Source organism: Dryas octopetala, chromosome 2 (assembly GCF_963921425.1).
Source record: "Dryas octopetala chromosome 2, drDryOcto1.1, whole genome shotgun sequence".
Classification (NCBI taxonomy): Eukaryota; Viridiplantae; Streptophyta; class Magnoliopsida; order Rosales; family Rosaceae; genus Dryas; species Dryas octopetala.
In genome coordinates, this window is record NC_141367.1 from 31890430 (window position 1) to 31917092 (window position 26663).

The 26663-nt window shown below is 37.0% G+C and overlaps 3 protein-coding genes across 6 annotated transcripts; 2 read left to right on the forward strand and 1 right to left on the reverse strand.

Moving 5' to 3' along the window:
* Nucleotides 1-578: 578 nt before the first annotated feature.
* Nucleotides 579-11772, reverse strand: PRP40C (pre-mRNA-processing protein 40C). Of its 2 annotated transcripts, none has more exons than XM_086232677.1 (16): nucleotides 11533-11772; nucleotides 10372-10667; nucleotides 10137-10283; nucleotides 9252-9891; nucleotides 8932-9068; nucleotides 8161-8198; nucleotides 7932-8010; nucleotides 7351-7806; nucleotides 6735-6818; nucleotides 5527-5667; nucleotides 5320-5426; nucleotides 4088-4208; nucleotides 3117-3260; nucleotides 2426-2572; nucleotides 1934-2056; nucleotides 579-1121 (listed from the first exon to the last, which is right to left on the reverse strand). In XM_086232677.1, the coding sequence occupies exons 2-16, from the start codon at nucleotides 10657-10659 to the stop codon at nucleotides 804-806; spliced, it is 2970 nt and encodes a 989-aa protein (XP_086088803.1). In that variant the 5' UTR covers nucleotides 10660-10667; nucleotides 11533-11772; the 3' UTR covers nucleotides 579-803. The 2 variants fall into 2 exon arrangements, with proteins under 2 accessions (XP_086088803.1, XP_086088802.1); XM_086232676.1 differs by having other exon boundaries at nucleotides 9246-9891.
* Nucleotides 11773-14568: 2796 nt separating this feature from the next.
* NTMC2T5.2 (Calcium-dependent lipid-binding (CaLB domain) family protein) lies at nucleotides 14569-21233 on the forward strand. 3 transcript variants are annotated; one of them, XR_015120175.1, is made up of 9 exons: nucleotides 14570-15792; nucleotides 16239-16480; nucleotides 17459-17477; nucleotides 18180-18400; nucleotides 18672-18781; nucleotides 18863-18961; nucleotides 19795-20251; nucleotides 20339-20482; nucleotides 20917-21233. XR_015120175.1 is itself a non-coding variant. In XM_086230409.1 (8 exons), the coding sequence occupies exons 1-8, from the start codon at nucleotides 14948-14950 to the stop codon at nucleotides 20961-20963; spliced, it is 2040 nt and encodes a 679-aa protein (XP_086086535.1). In that variant the 5' UTR covers nucleotides 14569-14947; the 3' UTR covers nucleotides 20964-21233. The 3 variants fall into 3 exon arrangements, 2 of the variants coding, with proteins under 2 accessions (XP_086086535.1, XP_086086534.1); XM_086230409.1 differs by lacking the exon at nucleotides 20339-20482 and having other exon boundaries at nucleotides 14569-15792; XM_086230408.1 differs by lacking the exon at nucleotides 20917-21233 and having other exon boundaries at nucleotides 20339-20870.
* A 3154-nt stretch (nucleotides 21234-24387) lies between these two features.
* On the forward strand, nucleotides 24388-26512 carry DWF1 (cell elongation protein / DWARF1 / DIMINUTO (DIM)). Its single transcript, XM_086230410.1, has 2 exons — nucleotides 24388-25635; nucleotides 25789-26512. Exons 1-2 carry the CDS (start codon nucleotides 24388-24390, stop codon nucleotides 26245-26247), a joined length of 1707 nt encoding a protein of 568 aa, XP_086086536.1. The 3' UTR covers nucleotides 26248-26512.
* Nucleotides 26513-26663: the final 151 nt, after the last annotated feature.

The window sequence follows — 26663 nt, forward strand, 5'->3', positions numbered from 1 at the left end:
GTGAGGGGTGAGGGGTAAGGGGTGAGTGTGTCTTTCCTTTTAATTTTTGATTTTTTTTTTTTTACAAAAGAATGTGCAAAAAAAAAAAAAAATGTGTAAATAACAACCCTCTTTTTGTTCAGCTGTCTTACAATAAGTCATCTTACTTTTTATTCAAGTGTTCAATCGCTCTTTATTACTGATCAACAATTATAATTTATTTTTTTGGACACATGTGAATTCATTTCTTGTTGCAATATATAGCAATATATTTAAAATGAGAGTATGTTTTTCATTTTTCCTGGTATAGTGAGAGACAGTATGTTAATTTTGAATTCCTCACTTTTCACTTTCTGCACTAATCCACTACACAAATTATTTGAAATAATTCAGAGTATTTTGTATATCATTTATTTACAAAAAGTTGTACAAGAACAAGTACCAAACTCCAGATCTTAGATGTGCAAGAGTTTCCTATTCTTTAAATCTTAAAATCCATTTCATTGGATAGATTTTAAGCCATGAGTAGGAGACTTCGAGGGGAAGTCAGAATGCTACACTGTGAACTCAAGCCTTGACCCCTTGAACAAAGACCACAGTTACAAGAAATGCAATTTAACTTTTAGTTGTCAGCTGTACTGGTACAAATATACATCAACTATAAAACCATGAGTAAAATCAGCTGAATCAGTTCATATAAATTATATAATACAGCACTCAAAGTGTAAGTGCTCAAAACCCCCCCTTTTCAAGTCAAAATTATGAAAAATCAGAACTTAGGGAAAACAAATTGAAAACCTACCCTCTAAGTTCTAACCAAAAATTCATCTTCGGTCATGGCTACCTCTGGATCCGAAGGGAATCCTTCCGGCATCAACAGAGCTTCTACTTTTAGCATCTGTTTTCCTGTCTTCCTTATGATCAAGTGCTGACTTTTGCTTCCGCACCATCTCCTCAGCATATCGGTGCCACAACACTTCCCTCTCTTTCCTTGGCATCTTGTTATATCTGGGGTCGGGCTTTAGAACACGTTTAGCTGTTGACCACGAATTAAAAACTGTCTTTCCATCTTCTGTCTCCTGGGAAGCTGCGTCTGCAGTCAAGACTTCAGCCAACAGAGCTCTGAACTCATGTGCACATCGCTAGAAAAGCCAAGCCATAGTAAGGATTAGAAGGGCTACATACTTTAACCCGGAATAAGTTACAGACAACAAAGACAATTCTTAACAATCAAAACAAAATTGAATTGGCTTTGAGCACTAGGTCGTGTGTCAACGGTTGGTTTGTCTCCAAGATTTCATTTCTTTTCCTTCTCACGAAGTATATAGCATGCCATCTAACGATACACAATTATCTCATCACTTTAAATTCATTTCGTGCACAAGACCATAAGATTAGCTGATACCAAAACACTGTTTCCAGAGAGAGTTTTTATCTGAAGGTAACAGAGAGAAAGTTGATAGGACCCAATTAATGTGCTTTTACGTTCCAAGAAAGTAACAAAATGTTGAAAATAATGTGAAATTCGCAGACACTTGATATTGGAAGTCTCTTTTCTTGTGAGAAAAAAGAGAGGAGAAAGAGAAAGGAATCGGGTGATGAAAAGGAAATTAATCACTAATAAAACTTCAAAGCATAATGTAGTCGGTATTCACAACAAGATGGTAGCAAATCATCATACATGCATATGGGATGGTGAGGAGATACTTCACACACTTGAGATACACCATATATTTGGTGGAATATGAGATTCATATGAAATGCCAAGCTTAAAATAGAATGTTTGGAAAATTATAACAACGAAAAACACAATTTCACAGAAAGGACACGAGCCTGGAAGAGCTGGGAGCTCATTGTTTTGATGCATCATAATTAATACATCCTAAAAAACACTGGGCAGTATTGAAAAAAATCAATTGCAGACCAAATAGACGACATCAGAATCATAAATTACCTCATGCAGCATCTTTATGTGCTCCCGGAAGAGCTTTTCCATGTCAGATGGATCTAAATCAGGGTTGGCTGCACGCCTTTGCGGATCCTTCTCCAGTTTAAGCTTAGATCCTGTCCAAGATGCCTGAGTGCATAATAAGAAATTTTAAAAAAAATTTGTAAGTACAGGAAACACCATATCCATATTATACCAGATGTGCAGATTCACATATCAGATGCATAGTTTAAGATAATGAAGCCAGGACAAAGCTCTAAATACAGAAAGGATACTTTCAGGATATGTTCAGGGCAAAAGTCAAAATTATTTTCACATTAAAAAATAAAATGGTTTTGTATTATAATCTTCTTCAAATAAAATTTTTGTGGCGAGCAAAGAACATAATGTTACAATAGCACTACTGCCAAATAGTATAACATGAATAATTCTTCAGTCATACCAAACGTTGTAGCACCCAGAAATAAAAAAAATTAAAACGTGACCAAAAGATAATACCTGAGGATCTTTAATTGTTTCCACAAGTAAAGCTTGAAAAGAAGAAACTGCCTCTTTCCTACGAACTTTCAGTCGCACCCTCTCTGTTTCTTGTTCTTCTCTTTCCTTCCGCTTCCGCAATTCTCGCTCCCTTTCCCTCAGTTTCTCCTGAAAGCCAGTGTAAGGGAGACAACTTTTAACTAATTCTCTTTAAAAATACACTCTAGATACATTAGATTAGTATACTATAGGTTCTCCTTTCTTTTTCTTTTTTTCTTTTTAACAAATCAGAGAGGTTCTTTGTCAACTGTTTCAAAGAGCTTAAATATATTCCTAAACAAAAAATGAAGAAGCTAGGTGTGAAAGGTTGAAAGCCTTTCTCATCAAATGATGCAACCTTTCTCATCAAATGAATGCATCATTCCATATTTAGTACCTTCAAATTTCCTACTTCTTTCGATTAAGGTTTTTTTATACGTAAAGTTCACTAGCTATCACTATTGGTTAATATTCACAGACAATAAAGTTTGAGACACACACACACATGTTCAGTACTAGTATTTGAATCCAATCATGCAATCTTTTGAGGCAATGAAATGTCTTTTCATGTATCAACAATAATGTACGTGTTGCGTGTGTGTGTGTGTGTGTGTGTGAGAGAGAGAGAGAGAGAGGAGGGAGTTTCTAACACATATAGATAAACTGTCTTTACCTGCTCGTCCCATTTTGCTTTTGCCTCTCGTTCTGCTTCCTCTTCCACAGCTTTTAGACCAGATATGTACTCATTGAATAAAACTTCCCTATCCTCATGTTTAATGGATTTGTATCTTGGGTCATTCCGCAGACTATCTTTCACCTACAGCAAGTCCCAACAAAATATAAATCTACAAGATAAACTTAATGCAAGGTTTATATAAAATTTCTAGCACACCCTAGTATCTCATATTTGTTTAGTTGGTGCAGAACCCACTTTCAAAAGTTTTTTTATTAATTATCTATTGACCCTAGCATTTAGATTTAGCAAAGAGATCTATTAATTTATGATATAAATGAAACGGAAAAGAATAATATTATATATATATATATGAATCCTTGCTTACTCATAACATTCTTTTTTTGTAATCTCTAAATAAGTGAATGGAAGTAAAAAAAAAATTTGGTCCCCAAACTACACCATGATTTGCATGTTATTCCCTCAAATTATTATATTTTCAAATTGATAATTGGTTTCAATGTTTCCAATTGACATACACTAAAAGCCATCAAGGCACATGACTAGAATGTTCTTACCACACCAATCAGATCATGCCATGTAACTATGACTACAATAGTAACTTCTTCATCTTTGACTAAATTTGAACCCACAATATCATCTTCAAGTTCACTTCCGCAACCACAAATGACCAAATTTTGAAACCGAATTATAAATGAAGGATTGAATTGAAACAATTAACGTTTTAAGGACTAAATTAATAATCGAGGTATAGTTACCCTAAGTAATATTTGAAACAAAAACTGCTCCAGTGTATAGTGTCCAATTTCTTTTATCCAAAAAGAGAGTCAGACACCATAGACAGACCATGAAGTTTATACTAAAAACATCCAGAAGCACATTGTCTAGAAGACACTCTTCTGCACATCAAAAAAAATAAAAATCCACAACCCGATGTAGAATGCACCTACCCTGGACCAACGGGAACTAACAGTAATATCTCTTTCTTGAAGCATGGACTTAAAACTAGTAGCAGCAGCAGCACGCACTGCTTGAGCCTTTTCTTCAGCGGCCCTCTTCAATGGAAGGACCCTGCAGTAAAATAAAAGTCATGTATGACCATTATGATATAAATTAATCATGGACACAAAATTAGATTTACCATGCAGATCCAAAGAGATTTATGGGCTAAAGAACACCCCCAATGAATCTGGGAATCTGGTCAATAGCTTACTACTTGCAGACTCATGTTGCTTTCAAGGGTAATCAATGGATATCACTTTCTCTGTCTAGGAAACAGTTCAATATAAATTTGAATAAGGCTTCAAATCAGAACAAAGTAGACACAAATGTAATAGCTCAGCTGAGTCTACGGCACTATATGTTGAAAAGACACTGAACATGGAGAAGGACATGGCCAGGCCATCACACTGCACTCCTATAACAGAAACTAACATTATATCCCACCTCTATCACAGAAAGAAGGCAATGTTTTGAAAAATGTGCATGCCATGACAATTAAGTTTATTTACAGTTGCTGTAAAAGTTTAATTTGGAAAACCAAAATCAAAATAATATACCACATGGCCAATGTGTGTCAGCCGACATTCTGAAATAGTGAACTTACTTTTCTGATGAACAAGTCCATGAGCCAACATTACCTTTTTGTTATTTACCAATTCATTATGTTCGAATAAATTTTTAATATAAGGCTACAACTCAGGCATTAGTGATTGGAAAAACCAAAGAATGATAATGAAAACAAATCTATAGCTCTCGAGTTAATGAATAATTCCAATTGAAAAAAAAAAAAGCTGGGTGGGGGACAATGGGAAACAAAAGTACTCTTGATAAACTTAAAAACAAGGCCAAGTTTGAAATCTGTATCTGATCTTAACAATACTCAAATTGAATGAGAAGCATTGTTTAGTGTAAGATAATTTATGATCTAGACACAACAGTCACAAACTACAGAATTTTCAATTTTTCTAGTTGGCACCACCAGCTGCCACGATTGTAAAGCAGTTGCTAGTCCTAGACAAGGTAAAATAATGGCTGCACTGACAAGCATCAACTAGATGAGTAAACCATGATCCAAAACAAGCTTAAAGGTAACCCAAACATGCAAATAACGGACTACCTACATAATGTCATATGTACAGCACCGAGAATATGAATCTGTAGTCCCTTTATTAGGTAATACCTTTCATTCAACAAATGTTCTCGATCCTTACGGTCCAAAGCCTCAAAGCGTGGATCATTGCCCCATTTCTTTCTGAAACTTTGGTAATCAGTATTGGAATCAATATCCTGAAAAATTAAAAGTGATTACATAAGCAATCTCCAACCTCCACAGTTCAGCTAATAAAATAGACACGAGCTAGCTTCACACTAAGGCAATCTATAAGACCTCTGATGCTTCATCCAGTAACTGCTTAAATCCCTCTACTGCAGCCTTCTGCGCTGCTCTTTTTTCCTTCCGTTCCTCCTCTGCACGTGTCTTAACATAGTGCTCGAACAAGGACCTCCTAGCTGAGTAACTTGGAATGGCCTGCAACAGGAAAGACATTTACAATAAAAAAACTTAACACAAAAATTCTTAGTGTAGCATGTCCCCAGACCAAAAAAAAAAAGGAATTATGCTGCACAGAAAGGGAAAATCCCGCATCTATTGCAGAATCTTCCCAGTAGGTCAGCATTGACTGCTGCCTTGTGTGTTCAAAACAATAAATGAATTGAGTCATGATAAACACATCATTGTGGCAGCAAAAGAAGTGTTAAAGATATAATAGAAAAATAAAATTGCACCAAGCATAGAAGTTATATTGATGAGAAAGAGCAGGTTGAACTACTGCAGTTCAGCCCCAATTACCCCTTCACAAAGAGTGCATAGTGTCATTGACTCGGAAAAAAAAAAGGTGTAAAAGGAAAGGTTTAAAAATCTGCATGAAGTGGGACTAACTGGAGTATCCTATTACAAGGGCAATAATAAGTTTAAACCTTTCTCAGGACGTAAAACATTATTATAAAAGTAAATAATTTGAAGTATCAGTTGTTAAGATGCACCCTAAGCCAATGGGTAACACTTAGAGGTGTACAACGGGCAAGCCCGGCCCGTTTAAAATCGGCCCATTCGTGCTTCATGTCGTGCTTAGGCCAGCCCATTTAATAATCGGCCCGGCCTGACCCAGCCCAATTATTTTAAGCTTTAAGGCCAGCCCGAATAATTTTTTTAAGTTTTCATTATTATTTAATAAATCAAAAACTTAATTTTAAAAATTAATCAACAATGTCAATATAAATTTTTTAAAAATAGAAATTAATAAGAAATAAGTGTGTAATTTATTATATAATTGTATTTAGTTTTTTGGAAATATTTTTATTTATGGAACTAAAAATTAGTCTTTCAATTTAAAAAATAAATTGAGAAACTAATATAAACGGGCCGACCCAGCCCATAAGTAACACCATAATAACCCAAAAGTTGACCAAAAAAAAAATCAGCCTTCTACAAGTTAGTAGATACATGAATCCAACAAACCTGTTTCAAGCAGTTCCAGTTGTAGTTAGCCCCTAATTCCCGAACAATGAAATTCCTAATCTTTAGACTCAACAAACCTTAAATCGTGGATCAAACACTATCTTTGGCAGTTCCTTCTCCCACTTCGAGAATGGTGCCACTCCCCGTTCTTTAAGCATCTCCTGTATTTATAATTGCCAGATCATTAGCATTTCTCATCAGCCACATCTAAAGTTGCATCAACTCCAGGAAACTCAACTAAGCATTCAACCCAATCTGGGGATACAGCAGCACATCACACTTTCCATATGCTAAAAGTCTAAGTTGAAACTTTAAAAAATGATCACCAGAATGGCATATTAAAAAAAAAAATTGAATCAAAACCATAGATTAAAAAAATAAAAGGAAATATTCAAACTTAATCCAAGTAGAAGGGAGCAATATGTACTTCCCTGTAGTAAAAAAAAAAAAAGATTTGCAAAATTCACAAACATCAAGTCACTTCAATTTTGTGCATCTGTAAGGATTAGTATAAATCCAAAAGACTCAGGATATCATTGATATTCTGTGATCAGATTATAATGTTGTATTTACCACATTTATTCTAACAAAAATGACTATGACAAACAACATATAAAATAAGAAAGATCCCAAATTGAAGAGCAAACTTTAAAATTGAGATTAATTTCTAAAGGCTAGAAGCAACAAAGATACCTTAAATTGTATGATACACTCCTCCTTTGTTGGCCCACTGTCTGCATCCTCGGAATCAGAGGAAGAGTCAGACACGTTGCCATCTCCATTAGTGTCTTTTAGCTTATCTTTGCTATTCTCACTTTGCTGGCCCTTAGGTGTACTCTCAAGTCCTCTTGAGCCATTTGATTCTGATGGTGCTGGAACTGGTGAAGAAGTAACAGGAGCTCCAGAATCCTGCAACTTCTTCTTAATCAGATCGAGTGCAGATGAAGTTCCCTGCACAGCTGAGCCTTTAAAAGCCATAGCTTCATGACCACCGGTGTTAATGGCCGGAGCACTCAAACTAATTGGTGCAGATCCCTTTTCAATCATAACATTATTATTGGGCACTGACATTGGCTGTACTTTTGGTACATCAGCATCCTGCTTCTTTCTCAATTCTATCACTTCATTTGGGATCTGCCAGCTGCTTACCTGATCATGGAAAAGGGCAAGAAAGATGCAGTGAGGTTTATTACGTGTAGGATTACTAGTAACACCTAATCATATCTGCAGAAGAAGTTTCTGAGTACCCAGAGATTTCAATAAACAATTCATACCTTGGTTTTGCTATTATGGTAAAACTTTTTCCCATCACTCGTTGTGACCAATACCCAATCAGTTCCAGACAAATTCACCCTACACAGAAGAACAACCAGATCAAGAATGATAAAAGCATCTTTAAGCATTGCTTCTAGATTGCAAAGACATCCTCAAAAAACTCCAAGTCTCTAATATCCCAAAGACGAAAGAGGGTAGTGAAAAATTGGACAATATAGTAGAACTTACTTCGAAACTGGAATTGGCTGCATAGAAACCTTATCAAGCTGCACAAAAGAGCATTTAAAATTAATCAGACATGACCCCTACAACAATGAGGAAGCTATAGTCACGCATGATGCCTATAAAAAGGAATAAAAGAAAAAAATTTGTATAATGAAATCCTCATAACATTTATAACATTAAAGAGTCATCTCTAATTAGAAAAAATAATAATAAAAAAAACAGTGATGCAATTAAGAAAAGTTCAGAACAAAAAAAAAAAGATTTTTCTTTGTCTGAAGAAACAAAAGTTTTAAGCTTATCCTCAAAGCTCCAAATCATCCGAAAGCCCTTGCATTTTTTCACACTAATGCACAAGGAAGTTCATTCCACACCACACTACACTGAAATATACCAACATGCCAACATATCAAGAACCAACCTAGATATAACTCATAAAATCTTTAACGAGAAGAGTAGGGACCAAAGCTCCATACCTACAGGGATATGAAGAAGAATATGGTCCACTTTCTCACCACTTATATTGGAATGTGGACACAACAAGGTGGTCTGGTTAAAATAAGATATTATTTAATAGAATGAACATAATAAAATCAAGGCCTAATAATGAAATGAGCAGCAATGGAATCCACCTCAAAAGATTTTCAACATGCATCTTAAATACAGTTAAGAATCTAGTACTTGGTGCTTAAAAAAATTGTAATTCAAGATAAGGAATCTTGCAAACAGAAATTTAAAAACAAAAAAAACACAAAAGTACATCATAACTGCACATACCTCCTCCTTAAATCCAGGAGGCTTAGCATAAGTTGATTCACCCGTCAAAGCATTATAATAGTATACAACTCCTATCTCAGTCTTGTGGGCAGTCCAGGCATCCAATTGTTCATTGGCAGCTACTCTATTCTGGGTTCCTGCATCATGGACATGTTTCCTGTCATCAGAAAAACACCAAAACCCCACGTAACATTGATTCAGGAAATTTCAATTAAGGGGAAGAGAGAGAGAGAGAGAGAGAGAGAGAGAGAGAGCCTTAAGGCACTGTTACAATGTTACTTTTTGATTTACCAAGTAAGAAAGCATGAGCATACCAATACCAGGATGAGGTAATTCTGTCTGCATCCCTGAAGAAGCCACCACTTGATGACCAGACGAAGCGGAAGAAAAAGAAATTGATGCAGTATTTCCCACAGGAGTGACACCAGGAGGCTGAGAATCAGGTAAAGGAACAGAAGGGAGAGACATAACATGTGCAGACAAAGGAAAGGGACCAGGAAAAGCAGAAGGATATGGCAGATATGGTGGCCTAGGTACACCTCCCATGGGTGGGGATTGCAACCAGACTCCCTGAGGGGGAGCACCCATAGCAGGTAAAGATGGGTAGGGAGCACCTACTTGTGGCTGAACTGCTGATGACGCGACAGTAGCCGTTTGCATGCTAGGTCTAAGGGCTACAGAAGAAGAATCAAGGAGTGCAGATGGTGCAGTCAGATTATAGGATATGTGCACTGAGTGACCTGTTCCAGGGGGTCCAGGTGTCCCAGGAGTTCCAGGGACTCCAGGAGTCATGTTAAATGACGGGGCAGTGGGAACCCATGAAGTTGTTGGGCCCAGATTAGGAGCTGGCAATAGACTCATTGTGGAACTTGAGGTAGGAGCAGGCAAGGAACCAGAATTAGAGCTAGTTGATGACAATGAGGCATTAGCAGTTTCTTGTGCAACAGCAGGTGAGATATTCTGCAATCAACAAAGAAATTAGAACAATTAATTCTTTGTATACAAAACCATAACACTTCATACAGGTATAAATAATCATCTCCTGAGCTAGATTTTTCAACAGGATGATTCAAATAGGTCTTTACATATGGCAAAACCTTCCTACAACATTGCAGCAATATTCAGTTACCCAAAATAATCTCTCATGTTTTTTCTTTTTGGTACCACAATATAATCTCATGTTCACTCAAAGAAATAACCCTCACCACGCCAGAATGAAACTGCTGGTTATTGGGGAAAGAAAAACCAGATTTTGGAACGTTGTATGAAAATGAGGGACTCGCAGAAGACGAAAAGCCAGGAACTGGGGGTTGAAGAACCGTTGGAGATGCTGGTGGATTTAACTTAATTGCCTGCATTAGAAGAAACACCAACTTAGAGCCATAAAAAATAATTACATTCATTTAAAATGCAAGAAAACTTTAATAAATTGGTACTGACAGAACTAGGTGATGAGTGCTGAGAGGTTCCAAAACTGATGTTTGCATTTGGAGGCACACTGTAAGAGAATGAAGGTGATGGAACCCCAAAGCTGGATGTATTGGAAAATTTAGTCTGCAAAGATTCTTGTATTGAATCATTTGTAGAACCACCTGAGGTATTTGGGCCTACACTAGAAGCAAATGGAGCAGCAGTTGGAGTTGAAGGGCCCCCAGCAGGTGAACCAGATACGGGGGCTTGAGATGCAGGTGGCTGCACTTCCTGCTGTAACCAAGCTGGCGATGCCATTATTTGATCTGCATTTGATAAGTCAACAAGATAAGGAAAAAAATTATCAGAACAATAAGCATACACTTTATTAAGGAAACCAAATCCTATCAGCCAAAAAGTGAACAGTAACAGAAAGACATTATATGATTCTAGGCATAACAACAAGCATGATGCTGCAGTATACAAACTTGATGCTGTGTTTCCACAATAATTCTTTTAAGGTCAAGCAGGGTTTCATGCCTTGGCAGTGCTATTAACTAACCCTGACAGGGTCCCCCACCTAGCTACAATTCAAGCCTTGGCCTACATAAATGGAACTTTTTGTGCCCTTTTCCATGGAGGCCTGAACCCTTTGAAATTACCCATAATCACTGCAAATAATACTTTTTAGGACATTCTGTAGGTTGCAAATTTGCAACACAGTCACCTTAATCTTAGGGTTTCTAAATTTTCGTTTATTTTCTTCACCAAGGTTCCTACTTTCATTGTTCTACAGCTATAATTTGCGGTAATATACACATGCATAATGTGTGTCTGAATACACCGCGCCCTGACTTCAAAAGACCTTTTTATACCACTATTACCCAGAAATCAACTACAGTGCTAAGGTACCTATTGAGATAACTTAACAGAGTTGGTATTTTATTTTATGTTTACAGCAGACGCAAAGCAAAAACCCTAGTCCCTAGGGCTCCATTCTATTTCGAGATAAAAACGAATGCTTTTCCTCCATAAAAGTGAAAATTCATTACCAAACTTAAGAATCTAATTGGAGAGCTACAATGGTTTGAGTATAAATTAAGTAAGCGTAGCCGCTTTCCTTTCAATTTCTCAATAGCCTATATTCTATGGAAACAAACAGAAAGCGCAGAGAATTGTATAAGGACCAACCAGATTGTGGAGCGTCAGAGAATGGAGAGCCTTTAATAACCAATTTATCAAAATAAAAATCAACGAGAACAGTGGAGGTAGGACTCTCGTCCGCAGCGACAGAACTGTGAGCAAACGACGGTGAAAGTTAGCGTCTGCGTCTCAGTGTTTCTGTGCCGTCGTTTTAACCCCGCAAGGACAGAGCGGGCGGGCGGGGGAGTGATGACTGATGAGAGAGTACGAAGGTGTGCATTCAGCTACAAAAAACCAAAAAAAAAAAAAATTATATATATATAGTACGAAGGTGAACAGGGTTGGAATTAGGGCTTGCAACGTGTCCAGACTCGACCGACCCAATCTCAACTTTTACAGGAAATTCAAGCCACGTCTCAACTCGATAAGAATCGGGCTGAGCTCGTGTAAATTGTTTGGACAAGCCTTAACTCAAATTGACCCGAAGCGTAACCCGACTCTAAACATTAGCATGAATTGTTCAATTTTTAAAGTTTGAACCCAACCCCATGCCCAGGACCCAAAAAAAAAAAAAACCGAACCTCATCCTCATACAGTCATACCTCATGCCAATAAAAAATTCAAACCCAACCCAGCCAACATTTATTATATAAATGGGAAAGAATATGGGAGATTTCGATGCCAAATGTTTTCAAAATAGTTTTTTTTTAAATAGGTTTTAAAATTTAAGTTGCACTATTTATTCTAATTAATTGTTGTTATAGTAATATTTATCTCTACAATGTTTTAGAAATTAAATCATGTTGATGCAAATTTCCGTAAGAGAGATGCAACAACTTAGAGGTGGTGACCTGGCTGATCCGAAACCTTGCTGGACGATGATGTGAGATCTTCCTGTGAAAGAAATAAGATCAAAGGAGATGGACCGGTATGGTACCAGCCAAACATGCTCCGATGATGAAGTCAGCGATGTGTGTTTGATGGTAGGTGAGGAAGAACAAAAGATGAACTTGGGAGAATAGGAAGAATAAGGCAAATGTTCTGGGTTTATTCTCAGCAAGTTGGGTATGCTCTTGGGTGAGTGAAGGCTCTTTTGTAAGTGTTTGTCTAGTGAGAGGTTGATAGATAGATCATCTTTTTGCACATATGAGTTGGTATATATAGGCAAAGGAGATTGTGATGAGTAAGTTACCTGCATGTGGTTGGCTGGTTGAGAAAGATCCACGCGTTCGGTCATGAACAGTGGCATGCACAGCTACCCACCTCCTTTGCATTCAATGCTGCATTCAATGCAAGTATGGAAGATCTAGGTGAACTGCCTCAGTAGTCATGAATGCAGGCTGGGTTGTCTCTTTTGTCAGAAGACCTTTTTCAGACGTATTTAAGTGTGGCGGTTCATCCCAACGTGATCTTCCTGGGAATGGCGGCGGAGAGCCAAGCCGACCCGAACACATGTTCTTATGTGTATACATGAAGTCCATTTGTGATCGGATCAGACATGGAAATCCGGACCGAACCGATTCAGTAGATAGGGATCCTTTCGAGCCGTAACTGGCTGACGCTAGAACTCGAGGTGAGGTTCCTCTTGTGCCGAGCCGAGCCGAACCGGGATGACCGTAGAAAGATGAACACTCAATCCCTTGAAGATCATCGGTTCGGCTCGGACCGGACGTGGAGGACTCGATATGGGGACCCGATCTGAGTTGGCAGAGGAAGTTCCGATCTGTGATGATGTGGAGGTCAAAGTTTGACCACTGAGAAGTCAAACACTGAAGTTGGGTCTGACCAGCCACGTGTTCAGCCCTGACTGGTCGTTGGATCGGTGTGGGTTTATCCACAAACAAATCAAATCCCCAATTCCCAAATATATATATACAAAAATGTATGATTTATAGACTATAATAAAGACTTCGTAAAGGTGATGAGAGAAACTTATTTGTAACATAAATATGGCTGATTTGATATTTCAATTCAATAAACTAATGACACATATGCTCTTAAACTTCATCATATAAAGTTTTATCCAATTTTAAGATAAAACATATCTCATGGAATGCCAAGTCAGCCTATATCCTTATTAGAAGTAAGTTTTTTCCAAAAATGGTTGTGTATGTTCACATGTAGAGACTCTTAAGTGTGGATGTCCACATTCTAGCTATGATAAACCCTATAGTCATTTAAGTAATGCATGCAAATACAATATGTTCATTAAAATTGAAATAATTTATGATTTAGTTAATTCTTTTGTTGCACAAATCATTATTGAAATATAACCTAAAAATTGAATGGTTTTGATAATAAGAAATAATATCTTATTCACTTTTGCAAACATCCACACTTCAAACTCTATGTGAATACACATATCATTTCTAACATTTTGTTTTTTCTTGTTTCAACATAAACATCTATATTTGGTTTGTTTTTAATATTGAATGGAACCGAACCCTATACTAGCCTAATCCTAACTTTTACCTCATACATCATCATCATTTGAGATAATCCCTAAAACCTATTTATATTTAGTTTTTGATAAAAAAAAAGAAACATTTATTTTTTTTATCTTCTTTAAATACTCAGCATAACCCATCTCATTCTAACTAGATGAGTTCATATAGTTAGTGATTATAAATTGAGCTAATTTTTTATAGAAAATTTGTATTAAATTTGATTTGAGTGATGAAGTTAGAGGTCGAGTTAGCCATCAAACTAGTATCCCGTTATACTTCACATTTGGTCTAACAATATGTTCAGTGTGATTAGACAAGAATCAAAAGATCTTAAATTCGAATAATGTGTTTTCGATAAAAAGAAAATAAGGGTAACGTGATATTAAACAAAGAATACAAGTGCAACGGTACACCGTACACCCACCTTAGCAGCACGTATAGAAAATTGGTGAAGTGGAAGTGGCCCTGCATTTAGGAAGAGAAAAGCGGGGGAACCGCGTCGGCTCCGTCCCACGTGCGCCCTCCTAAAAAGAAAATATGAAAATAAAGAAAAAAAGGAAAGGAAAAACAGGTATTATCCACGTCTTCCACATTTTGAGGCCTTGAATGCCGATGCTATAATCAGAAACAAGCGCGTTTCATTCCGTGGCTCAATTTGAACACGCAAAAACACTCCACGTTTACTACAAGTATGCTTTCTCTCGCTTTCTCAAGTCCTTGAATTGAATCTTCTCGTCTCTCTTTCTCTCCTGCACCTACTGCCCATTGCCTCTGTAGTCTCCGACTTTTCATGGAGATTTCAGCTTCTTCCCAATTCACTTCAGGTTACCAACAACACCCAAAGCTTTCAAGGCTACGTTTCTGCTAGACAATTTTCACTATATTTTTCTGTGTTTTGTTTTGTTTTGTTTTTTTTTTTTTGGTTTCTTGCTGGTGCTTGAATCCATGTTTACCAATGCAATTTCTTATATCCATATCTCAATTAGGGGCTCCGAGTTTATCTCTACCGCTAATAAATGATTTTGCAATCAATTTCTGCGAGCTTCGATTTATCGCAGCCTTTTCCCCATCAGCTTCAATGCCCATGTGGGAATTTCTCCAACCCAAGAAAAACCCAGAATATATTTTCGCTTCCCACCTCTAAAAGAAGAAGAAAACAGCTACTTATTGCCAATTTTCCGCGTAAAAGTATTAGAAGAAAATGGGGTATCAGTGCTTGTGCGATTTCACCCGACGGTCCAGGGCCTAGTATGAACATAGAGCTAGCAAAATCAACAAGACGGGGTGCGAAACACTTGGTGCTAAAGCGTTGTTCAAGTGAATTGGATAAATTGGATGCTGATGAGTTTTCTGAGGAGTCACAAATTCAAATGGGCTCCAATTTCACCAACTTCCAAGAAGACCCCTTTGTAGATAAGCTTAGAACTCAGCTAGGAGTCATACACCCCATTCCCGCGCCCCCAATAAACCGAAACATTGTGGGTTTGTTTGTGTTCTTCTTCTTTGTGGGGGTAGCTTTTGATAAGCTATGGACTTCAAGGAAGAGAAGCAAGTTGGGAAGTGAGAGCGGTCGGCGTGAGGCGTGGCCGCAAGTTCCCACAAGCTTTTCATTGTTTTTGGAGAAGGATTTGCAGAGGAAGGAGTCGGTGGAATGGGTGAACATGGTTTTAGGGAAGTTGTGGAAGGTTTATAGAGCTGGGCTTGAGAATTGGCTCATTGGGTTGCTTCAGCCGGTCATTGATAATCTGAAGAAGCCTGACTATGTTCAGAGAGTTGAAATCAAGCAGTTTTCACTGGGAGACGAGCCTTTGTCTGTTAGGAATGTTGAGCGGAGGACGTCCCGTCGTGTCAATGATCTGCAGTGAGTTAATGTTTTCAATTCAATAGTGCTTGTGTTTGTGCTGATGGTTAACTTGAATGGTTGATTTAAAAGTTGATTGCATGAAATCGTGATTATCTTAACTCTTAAGCAGCTCTGACATTTATGTAAACTTGCTCTCTCGTATGGTACAAATAGTTACGAAGAAAACAATCAAAGAAGACAAGGGACTAAAATGAATTTGATTGTAACAAAGATTAAACTTTTGTAAGAATGAAAGTATGATACTGCTTGGTCAAATCATTACCTTTAAGTAACAGTTATTAAAAACTGGATCAAAATTGAGATCTCTATGTAATTTGACATTGGATGTTACACAATTTTGACTGATCAGATTGGTCTGGATCAAAATATTCATTCTGTTACCTATCAAAATGAATGCTAATTCAATATTCTATACTGATTCTATGTCCCTTTATTTCATTTAGGTACCAAATAGGTCTACGTTATACTGGTGGTGCTCGTATGCTGTTAATGCTCTCACTAAAATTTAGCATTATTCCCATTTACGTGCCAGTTGGTGTTCGAGATTTTGATATCGATGGAGAACTTTGGGTCAAATTGCGACTAATACCGACAGAGCCTTGGGTGGGAGCTGTTTCATGGGCTTTCGTTTCACTTCCCAAAATCAAATTTAATTTGTCACCATTCCGCTTATTCAATTTAATGGGTACGTCATATATGCATGACCCTTTGCTAATTCTAACTTTTTCTAATATACTATAGCACTATGTTTGGTAGGAAGGATAGAAAAGAGAGAGGACAAGAAAGATTAAGGGGTGATAAAGGTCAGGGATGGGTACTGGTGATTTGTTGTTTTGTTTGGTTGAGTGGAAGGTGGAGGGAAGGAGACATATTGCCAATAGAGTTATGATGTTGCCAAACAACATGCACCAACAAAAAGAAGAAATATGATGTGTCAAACCATGTGTATTTCGTTGTTCATAAAAGCAGGCAGCACTTAAAACAAGAATTCTGAAACAAAAAAAAAAAATTCCATGTTTCTGAAGATGACTGGAAGACTGAAGGATTGTGAACCAGCTACAACTTGCATGCTTGCAACCCCTGACTAGAATATGGAGTATTATCATGCATTTCCACTTTTTGTGGTAAAAATTAAGAAGTAGATTTTCAAACCTAGCACTAGTTATGCAGCTGTTAAGAAGTATCCTCCGTGGTTTATGGTATGCCTGTTGCATATACTGAAGTTCTGTTTTGTTGGAAAATTCTGTACTAATACTTGGAAGACAGTTTGTGCTAATTATATTAGACAGCAGAGAGAAGGAATGGTTTAAAATAGAAATGGTCGTCTACAATTGTTGACTTTTAATTAAATTGATCTCTGATAAAGATAAATTTTTGGAAAAATAAAAATTATGTTATGTAATTATGTTTATGTCCATTTATTCTTCTCAGAACATGTAGCTGATAATATTCCTATTCACTTTAGATTCTGCCAAAGCTGATTCTCAAATGTATAGAAACATCAAATGCACTCATCACACCATCATCCAGACAATCACATTGAAAATTGTTTTATTTTATATAAATTGTATTATTTTCTTCTTAAAGCCAAATCATCTTATGTTGAAAATACTGATTAAAATTTCCCTTTCTTCTTTTTTGTGCATGCATTGGGCAATTTCAGCAATTCCTGTTCTTTCAATGTAAGTGAATTTCATCTCTCTCAGCCATTGTATATTGTCTATGCAACTGCAAGTGCTCAGCAACTCTCTCTCTCTATCTCTCTCTCTCTCTCTCTCTCTCTCTCTATATATATATATATATATATATGTATCTCTATCTCTCGGGGGGATGTTGGGCAGAAGAAAACGTAAAATGTAAAAACCAAGTTAGACATGCTATACAACCTTATCATTAATTGAACCACAAAAGTTACTAATTATGGACTGCATGTCTTTCTCAGAAACCACTGATTCCCATGTCCCTTTCATGGGAATTTCAATGCAAGTTTCAGAGTCAAAATGCAAATCCAAAATGTATTCTTACTGGCTTTTGGAAAAACTCTCAGACTTGGATAACAATAATATGCATGGGGGGGGGGGGGGGGGGTGTTTCCCATCTGATTGATTTCATGAAATAGAGATAAACATTCTTTTAGGCATTAGGTTGGCTTGGCAATTAAAGGAAAATACTTGGATGTGATATTTGGTGATTGAATCAGCATCCTATTTTTCTTTAAGCTGCATGTAATGTACCTTAAAGTTTTCCTAGTAAAGGGTCATGGCAGAACATTTTTAACTTATTAATCTTGGATATTCTTTGAAGATGTTATTCATAACTTCTGGGTTGGTATCCTTGTTTTCTTGTCTCCTTGTGACTTGAATCCTTGAATGATTTTTGTGTAGGTTTTTGACAAAACTTCTGACGGAGGATTTGCCTAGACTATTTGTACGCCCAAAAAAGATTGTTTTGGATTTCCAGAAAATAAAAGCTGTTGGCCCTGTGGGAGATGATTTTAAGTCAGTAGACAAACAGGAAGGAAATATACAAGAAGGAAACAAGGATTTCGTTGGGGAACTATCAGTGACCCTTGTAGATGCTCGGAAGCTTTCCTATGTTTTCTATGGTAATGAATGTCTTCAAATGTAGTTGCGCAGCACAAAGGAATCAACTGTGCTGTGAATTGGTGAAATTTCATTTGCTTTGAATTCTTAATCTAATTACTTTTCTGATGCACAGTAACACTGATTTTAAGCTGCCATTGGTTTGTAAAGAAAAAAAAAAACAAAGAATATTGTAGTCCCTTTGGCTGGAATCTTTCGATTAATTATGTGTTCACTTCTCCATACATCATTCTCTTATGATCCCATAATTTTTGTTTGATCTATTTCATTCAGGAAAAACAGATCCATTTGTTACTCTAAGCCTGGGAGATCAAATTATACGCAGTAAAAAGAACAGTCAAACCACTGTTATTGGGCCTCCGGGTGAGCCGATTTGGAATCAGGTGAACCTTCTTCAAATTCTTCTTCGTCTACTCTGTTGTAAAAACTTGTAATATGTAACATTTGTTTGTATCTGCATGCAGGATTTTCAATTTCTTGTAGCGAACCCTAAAAAACAAAAATTATGCATCCAAGTCAAGGATTCTCTTGGATTCACGGACTTAACTATTGGTACAGGAGAGGTAAAATAGCTAATCCATAAAAATATTGAATTGCTTTTTGTAATCGGCATGGCTGCATAGCATACATGATTGGATGCATGCATGTAACGTTGTTTATCATTTCCAGAGCCAATACTTGATGAATACATAAAGCAATCATGAGGCTGGTGAAAGGGGTTGTAATGTTGAGAGGTAGCAGGTTTGATCAAGAATGAGATACGGCTATATTATTTGAATATTCTTCTCATGCCAAGTTTTAAGAATAACAAATTTATCTTCTTCTTGTTCTTCTTTTTTTACTGTCTCCTTGAAAAATTGGAACTGGATAAGGGATAAAAGATCGGGAAGAAGATGGATTTAGTAAAAATAGAATCCTAATGATTCATTGGGTAGGAGGAGTATTTTGATATTGCTTGGACAGGGAAGGTCTGTGTAACTTTTAAAATAGGAAGAAGTCCACATGAGTAAACCCTAGGGTGAGTTGGTGTAACTGTAATATACACAGATTCTATAAGATAATGCCAAGGGGTAACAAGCAATGTGCACAATATTCATGCAAGTAAAAACCTCAAAAAGTTAGCTTGAACTCTCATAATAAATGTCCTAAATCTAATTGAAGTGTTTTAATGTTGTAGATTGCCAATGGCTTCTGCTAATCCTTCGATAACCCCTATTTGAGCTTGAGATTTCCCTTGAACCCTGTTTGTTTAGTAGCGTTTTTCCATGTTATAGTAGCTAATGGTTAAATTGACTGCCTTCACAGGAAAATTGGTGCTCAATTCAAAATTTTTACCATTAACTTCTTTCAATTTTCCATATTTAAATAGCTCCTTAAGACGATGTCTCATTTGTAGGTTGATCTTGGATCTCTCCAAGACACTGTACCAACAGACAGGATTGTGGCACTGCAAGGAGGTTGGGGACTGTTTAAAAAGGGGTCTTCTGGTGAAATACTACTTCGACTGACATATAAAGCATATGTTGAAGATGAAGAAGATGACAGAGCTGAGGTGGATTCTTTCGATACTGATCCTTCAGATTCAGATGATGAGTTGTCTGATTCTGATGAATCAAACGCTTATGAAAAGGATAAAATAGAGTCTGCAAATGAAACAGACAATGAGTCATTTATGGATGTTCTAGCAGCTTTAATTGTGAGTGAGGAATTTCAAGGGATAGTGGCATCGGAAACGGGAAACACCAAACTTTTTGATGATGTCTCAAGTGCGGGATCAAAAATTTCAAGATCACGTGGTCTTGATGCAGAATCCGTGCCTTCAAATTCTAATAATGATTCTGAAGTTTCTCGAGGTATAGTGTTTTTATGTGATCTCTTACATAAATTTGTAAGTTTTCATTTTCCCTGACCCACCAAAAAACAAAACCTTGTGCTTGCAGGAGCAGCCTTATTTTGGCTTGCTGTAATTACAAGCATTTCAGTGCTAATTGCTTTCAACATTGGTGGTTCAAATATTTTCAATCCTTGAGACTACTGGGAAGCAGCTCGAGAAGAACAAGATGTCAGTACTCGCTTCTAATCAAGTAATACTGGAAATCCATCTTCCCTGCTTAATAATATTCCTTGAATTCTTTTTTTGGTTGACTTTGCTGATTTTTCTTTTCTTGAGTAGAAATATGCACTTGTTTGGAAAATAAAATCTAGGGGCATTAAAACTTCATAGAATTTATCCAAAAACATTTCTTGAATGCTGGTTAGTTGTGTAAAGATCTAAAATATATCATGGAGTTGGAGTTATGCGCAATTGATAAATTTATGGGAAAAATGCTGTCAACATGATCTAGAGGTCATTGGTCAAGCAATGTTTGAACTGCACCAATAATCATCTGTTTTTCATTATAGTTAACAATTTCCTTTCGTTTTTTGCATTTTATAGCTCATTATTCAGCTTCTGATTTTGGTCCTAGCCCATTCCTTGAGTTTATTTTCTCATTGAAACTACCCTCATCCATGGCAGGGTGGTCTATGATTTCTGGTTACTCGAAGGTGGGACTTACCAAGTGAATTCATTTCCAATATCTACACTTCTACATTATTGTAAATTTGTGATTATTGCAGAGGAATGTTCTATTGGCGGCATTTTTGCTTTTTTTTTTTTTTTTCTTCCTTCGTTTTCTGAGCCACAGCCACAGGCCCATAGGCCATAGCAAGTGAGATTATCTTGTATCCTTACAAACTGTTCATATCCTTTCAACCGTTTTTTTTGTTTTCTATTTTCTGAACCAGGTATCTTTTAGAGAATGTACAACGTGCATGGTTCTCATTGGCAACTTTTCTCATTTTCTTTGGGACCTAAAAGCAACCCAAGAACTTGTTCTGTATTCTTTACTCATTGTTGTCACTTGTTAGATGTCAGGCCTTTGCCAAGGCCCTAGATCAAAATAAAATAGTAGATGTCAGGCCTAATCCATTCAACATAATTTCCTAAATTATTTTCAGGGACCATCCTTATTTTCCTTCACGGGAGTAACGACACTACTACTGTATTGGAAATCAAAATTTTGAAAATTGCTTTCTACTTTTTCTTTCCCCATACGCTTGTCTTCAGTCTTCACAGTCTTCACTCACTGGTTGTTAAATTTTGAAAGAGAAAGTTGTTAAATAACAACAATACCAATTTGGTAAGAGAAGAAAGATCCCAAACCCTCATATAATGCCGAAGAAAAAGCCCAACTTTCCAAGACAAATTTTACTAATTTTTTTCCTTTTAATTTGAATGCAATTTCAATAAAAACATAGTAACGTTAATTTAGGAACAAATAATCGGTCAGACGAATACTTTAAAATATTTAGAAATAGTACCGAAGAAATAGATGATGATATAATAATCACGAATCACGATGAAACCCTTTGGAAAAGTACACTGTAATCCCAATAAGTTCGCCTTCTTCTCTTCTGTGTCCTTTTAAGACAGCTTATAACCTGTTTAATTTTGAAAATAAGACTTTGGCCAAAAATTTTTTTTTTTTGAAAATGAGACAAAAAGACATAGCAATTCAATGATCCAATAATTTATTACTCACCAAAAAAAGAAAAAAAATCCAATCAAATATTTAATAATTAAAAAATATATATAAAATGTAGACGGCATTTAATATAATCGTACTGAGTGTAACAATATGTCAATACCAACATATTTTTACCTTTTTTTTTTTGTTTGGAACGACATATATTACCTAATTAACATAGTTTTTAACTTTTTACCTAATTGATGAGACAAGTATTATTGAACATTATTTTTGAGTCAGAATAATTGGACATTATTTTGATGTAATGTAAAGTGTAAAGTACTCAAAAAAGAGGAAGAAAAAAAAAAGAGAAAAAAAAATGAGGGGCATGGGTCACACACTCACACAATGTCACATGGTGGTGGGCTGAGTGAGTGTGCGAGTCCAAAAACGTGACAGCCAGCGAATCTTATTGGGTGGGATATCGTTTTGGATTGGATCTGTCTCGGGCTCTTCAATGTTGCCTTGTCCGTTTTACTCCCTCTGCTCTCTGCACAATTAATTAATATTTTACTCGAATTTTTTTCAAAATAAATAAATGGATGCATTAGCTCTCTCACTCTCACAGTCTCACCCTCACTAGTCACTCTCACCCTCGTTCTCTAGCTTGAGGGCTTTCCCTTAAATGTCGGTTCCTCTACAGTTCTGATCTTACACTTAGTTCCCGAGCTTCAGGTACTCTCTCTCTCTCTCTCTCTCTCTCTCTCTCTCTCTGTTCCCGAGCTTCAGGTACTCTCTCTCTCTCACATCCCTGAGTTGTGGTTGACTGGTTGGTGCTAGATTTTAGCTGCTTTCGTGTTTTTTTTTTGGTGAAGAAGTATTCGTGGATTGCAGTTTGAACTTTTGTGAGGGTTCCTTTGTTTTGGTTGGGGACAGGGGAGGACGGCTGAGTGTGTTCTTTGTGCTAAGATCTGTTTGGTTCCTGAGAAAATGAGGGAAACGAGTTTTGAGAATCTGATACGGTCTTACCAGACTTATATGGAGTGTTTTTGGACTTTTCTGAGTGTGCGAAGGCTTACAGTTTATTTTCCCACTTATGCCTCTGTTTGATTATTGAGACAATGAGGTTATCGTTGAGTTAATTTCTCAACAAGAACTGGAGTCCCACAGAGCAAGTGCACTTTTTTTTTTTTTTCAGTTTCATTTAATCTTAAATTTTGAGGAGAAAAGTAGAACTTGATTTTCTGTCTGAAGTGCTCCTCTTTCTTTTTCCTTTTCTTCTTCAAGCTTTGCTAAAAATAAAGCCTTTTCTTTTAATCAAAGTACTGAAACTTTTCTGTTAACATATGGATCTCATAGAAGTTGGATCATATTTCAACTTTCTATCTAAATTAATTCTGAAGGGTTTTACTGGTGAGATTGAAAGCTATAAAAAAAGTTCTCATTTTGGTTTTAAAAGTGATACCTTTTATTTATATTTAAATGCCTGGAAATTATTTGATTTATAATTTTTGCAAATCCATTTTCTTTTCGAGCATGTGATAAACATAGCAATACATTTGTATGCAAACTGCACAGGAATTCATTGGTATTTAGCCAATCTGATGCACATAATACTATTGTCTGCTTCATTTGCTTTGCAACAGAAAGAATATTCCATGCGAGTTGTATTTTTTAGAAGCTTGTCTACAGTCACCAATTATAACAATTCAGGTTATGACAGTCTTGTAGATCAGTAAGTTTCTGGGTCTAGAAGAGCTTTCAGATGCTTCAAAAGAAGTAATGGTCCCTAGCATATTTTTGTGCAGATTTGTTGGATAGCATTTCTTTTGTCTGAATGTTTATTTGTAGTAGATCTATTCTGTGCTGCTTATGACTTTTTGTTGAAGTGAAATGTCTATTGTGTCTGCATGCTTCACTAACTTGTAAATCATTCAGTCAGTTATAAGCAAATTTTCATGATTGTGAGACAATATCTATTCTATAAAATTTATTGTCATGTTCCTAGCAGTTTATGTGTCACATCTCAAATAAACATTCAGCTTTGTTGAGTTATATCAAGAAGGCAAAATTTTCTCTGACATATTACTGTAGCCATAGTTGGAAAAAACAATGTGACACATAAACAACTGCTAGGAACATGACAATAAATTTTATAGAATAGATATTGTCTCACAATCATGAAAATAGTACAATTTGCTTATAACGTACTGAATGATTTACAAGTTAGTGAAGCATGCAGACATTGCACTTCAACAAAAGTTGAGCTTTTTAGCATGCATAACACTTCTGGACCAATATAATTTTTGGTATAAACCCTGGTCTGGTTGCATTTTCTGTTTTTGGTAAATGGTGGAAATATATTTTTTCCCTGGCCTCCTCCTTTTGTGTACCGACGTTAATTTGTTTTTTTTTTTTTCCCATAAGCTAATTAGGAAATTCTTTGTTGCACAGAAGAGAAGACATCTTCACTTCCAAAAATGACAGATCTTCAAACCCCACTGCGTCCAAAGAGGAAGACAGCCTTGGTGGATTTCCTTGTTCAATTCCGATGGATTGTTGTTATCTTTGTTGTTCTCCCCATCTCCTTCACTATGTACTTCCTCACATACCTTGGGGATGTAAGATCTGCGATGAAGTCCTACAAGCAGCGCCAAAAGGAACATGAGGAAAATGTTAAGAAAGTTGTGAAACGCCTCAAACAAAGGAACCCATCAAAGGATGGTCTTGTTTGCACAGCACGAAAACCCTGGATAGCTGTTGGAATGCGGAATGTTGACTACAAGCGAGCTCGCCATTTTGAGGTCGATTTGTCTGCTTTCCGGAATGTCCTTGAAATTGATCAAGAGAGAATGATTGCAAGAGTAGAGCCTTTAGTCAACATGGGGCAAATAACTAGGGTAACATGTCCTATGAATCTTGCCCTTGCTGTGGTTGCCGAGTTTGATGATCTTACTGTTGGTGGCCTCATTAATGGCTATGGGATTGAAGGAAGCTCCCACATCTACGGGCTGTTCTCTGATACAGTTGTGGCTTATGAAATTGTTCTGGCAGATGGGCGAGTTGTCAGAGCCACCAGGGATAATGAGTTCTCTGATCTTTTCTATGCTATTCCTTGGTCTCAGGGAACATTGGGATTTCTTGTCTCTGCTGAGATCAAGCTCATACCCATTAAGGAATACATGAGGTTGACATACAAACCAGTAGTGGGCAATCTTCAAGAGCTTGCACAGGCATATATTGATTCTTTTGCACCCAGAGATGGAGATCAGGACAACCCTGAGAAGGTTCCAGACTTTGTTGAAACCATGATTTATACTCCAACAGAAGCTGTGTGCATGACAGGGAGATATGCTTCAAAAGAAGAGGCCAAGAAGAAGGGGAATGTGATTAATAGTGTTGGGTGGTGGTTTAAACCCTGGTTCTACCAGCATGCGCAGAAAGCACTAAAGAAAGGAGAGTTTGTAGAGTATATCCCAACCAGGGAATATTACCACAGGCACACTAGGAGTATTTATTGGGAGGGAAAGCTTATCCTTCCGTTTGCAGACCAGTGGTGGTTCAGATTTTTGTTGGGTTGGATGATGCCACCCAAGGTTTCTCTGCTCAAGGCTACTCAAGGTGAAGCCATTAGAAACTATTACCATGACAATCACGTCATTCAAGATATGCTAGTTCCTCTTTACAAGGTTGGGGATGCTTTGGAATGGGTTCACCATGAGATGGAGGTAACATATATATATATTTTTTTCCAAACTAAAATTTGACTGATTAATCCTTTTTTACTTTTTGACCCATTAATCCTTTTTTACAGGGTCAAAGTAAAGTGTACTCTGTTCACTAAACCGTTTTGTTATTCATGTTCTTTGTTGATAATATAGGTGTACCCCATTTGGCTCTGTCCTCACAGACTGTACAAGAGTCCCGTGAAGACGATGATCTACACGGAACCAGGCTTTGAGCATCAGCGCAGACAGGGAGACACACATTACTCTCAGATGTATACGGATGTCGGGGTGTACTATGCACCAGGCCCTGTGTTGAGGGGTGAGGCGTTTGATGGTGCAGAAGCAGTTCGCAGGATGGAGAATTGGCTGATTGAAAATCATGGGTTCCAGCCACAGTATGCTGTGTCTGAGCTGACCGAGCAAAAGTTCTGGAAGATGTTTGATGCAGGGCATTACGAGTACTGCAGGAGGAAGTATGGTGCTGTGGGAACCTTCATGAGTGTGTACTACAAGTCCAAGAAGGGAAGGAAGACCGAGAAGGAGGTGCAGGAAGCTGAGCAAGCCATCCTTGAGACTCCTATTGCTGAGGTTGATGAGCCAGTAGACTACTGATTTTGAACTTATTGCGGAATCTGTTAGAGGATTTCTTGCTTTTCCTCCCTTGTCCTAGTTGTCTTTAGTCATTTATCTTACTCTCGCCACTTCAGTTGTACCAGATCTTGTTTGAGTGTTTTTTCATATTGGATTTTTAGACTCCGGATGTTTAATGATTTAGGCTGACTTTGAGTTTGAGATATAGTGTCACTGTCTCCTTCTTCACTCTTCTTTTTTATGTTTTGTGGTCTGTGTAAAAGAAACACACGCATGCGCTACTTCATTTTTAATTTCAAAAGTCATTCTCATTAAGAATCCAATACTGATGTGACTTTGTTTTAGCCACAGGATATTTCTATTGTGTCTGAATTGAAAAAACAAGGAGTCACGTGTTAAATATGACAACAACTTTCAGGATAAAATTTGCATGAAAT

Coding starts and splice junctions, on each gene's coding strand:
- NTMC2T5.2 (XM_086230408.1), top strand. CDS start 14,948: ATGATTTTGCAATCAATTTCTGCGAGCTTCGATTTATCGCAGCCTTTT. Junction 15,793..16,238: donor CGTCGTGTCAATGATCTGCA/GTGAGTTAATGT, acceptor TATTTCATTTAG/GTACCAAATAGGTCTACGTT. Junction 18,962..19,794: donor TAACTATTGGTACAGGAGAG/GTAAAATAGCTA, acceptor TCTCATTTGTAG/GTTGATCTTGGATCTCTCCA.
- DWF1 (XM_086230410.1), top strand. CDS start 24,388: ATGACAGATCTTCAAACCCCACTGCGTCCAAAGAGGAAGACAGCCTTG. Junction 25,636..25,788: donor GGGTTCACCATGAGATGGAG/GTAACATATATA, acceptor TTGATAATATAG/GTGTACCCCATTTGGCTCTG.
- PRP40C (XM_086232676.1), bottom strand. CDS start 10,659: ATGGCATCGCCAGCTTGGTTACAGCAGGAAGTGCAGCCACCTGCATCT. Junction 4,209..5,319: donor GAACATTTGTTGAATGAAAG/GTATTACCTAAT, acceptor ATTTTACTGCAG/GGTCCTTCCATTGAAGAGGG. Junction 2,057..2,425: donor AAACAATTAAAGATCCTCAG/GTATTATCTTTT, acceptor TTATGCACTCAG/GCATCTTGGACAGGATCTAA.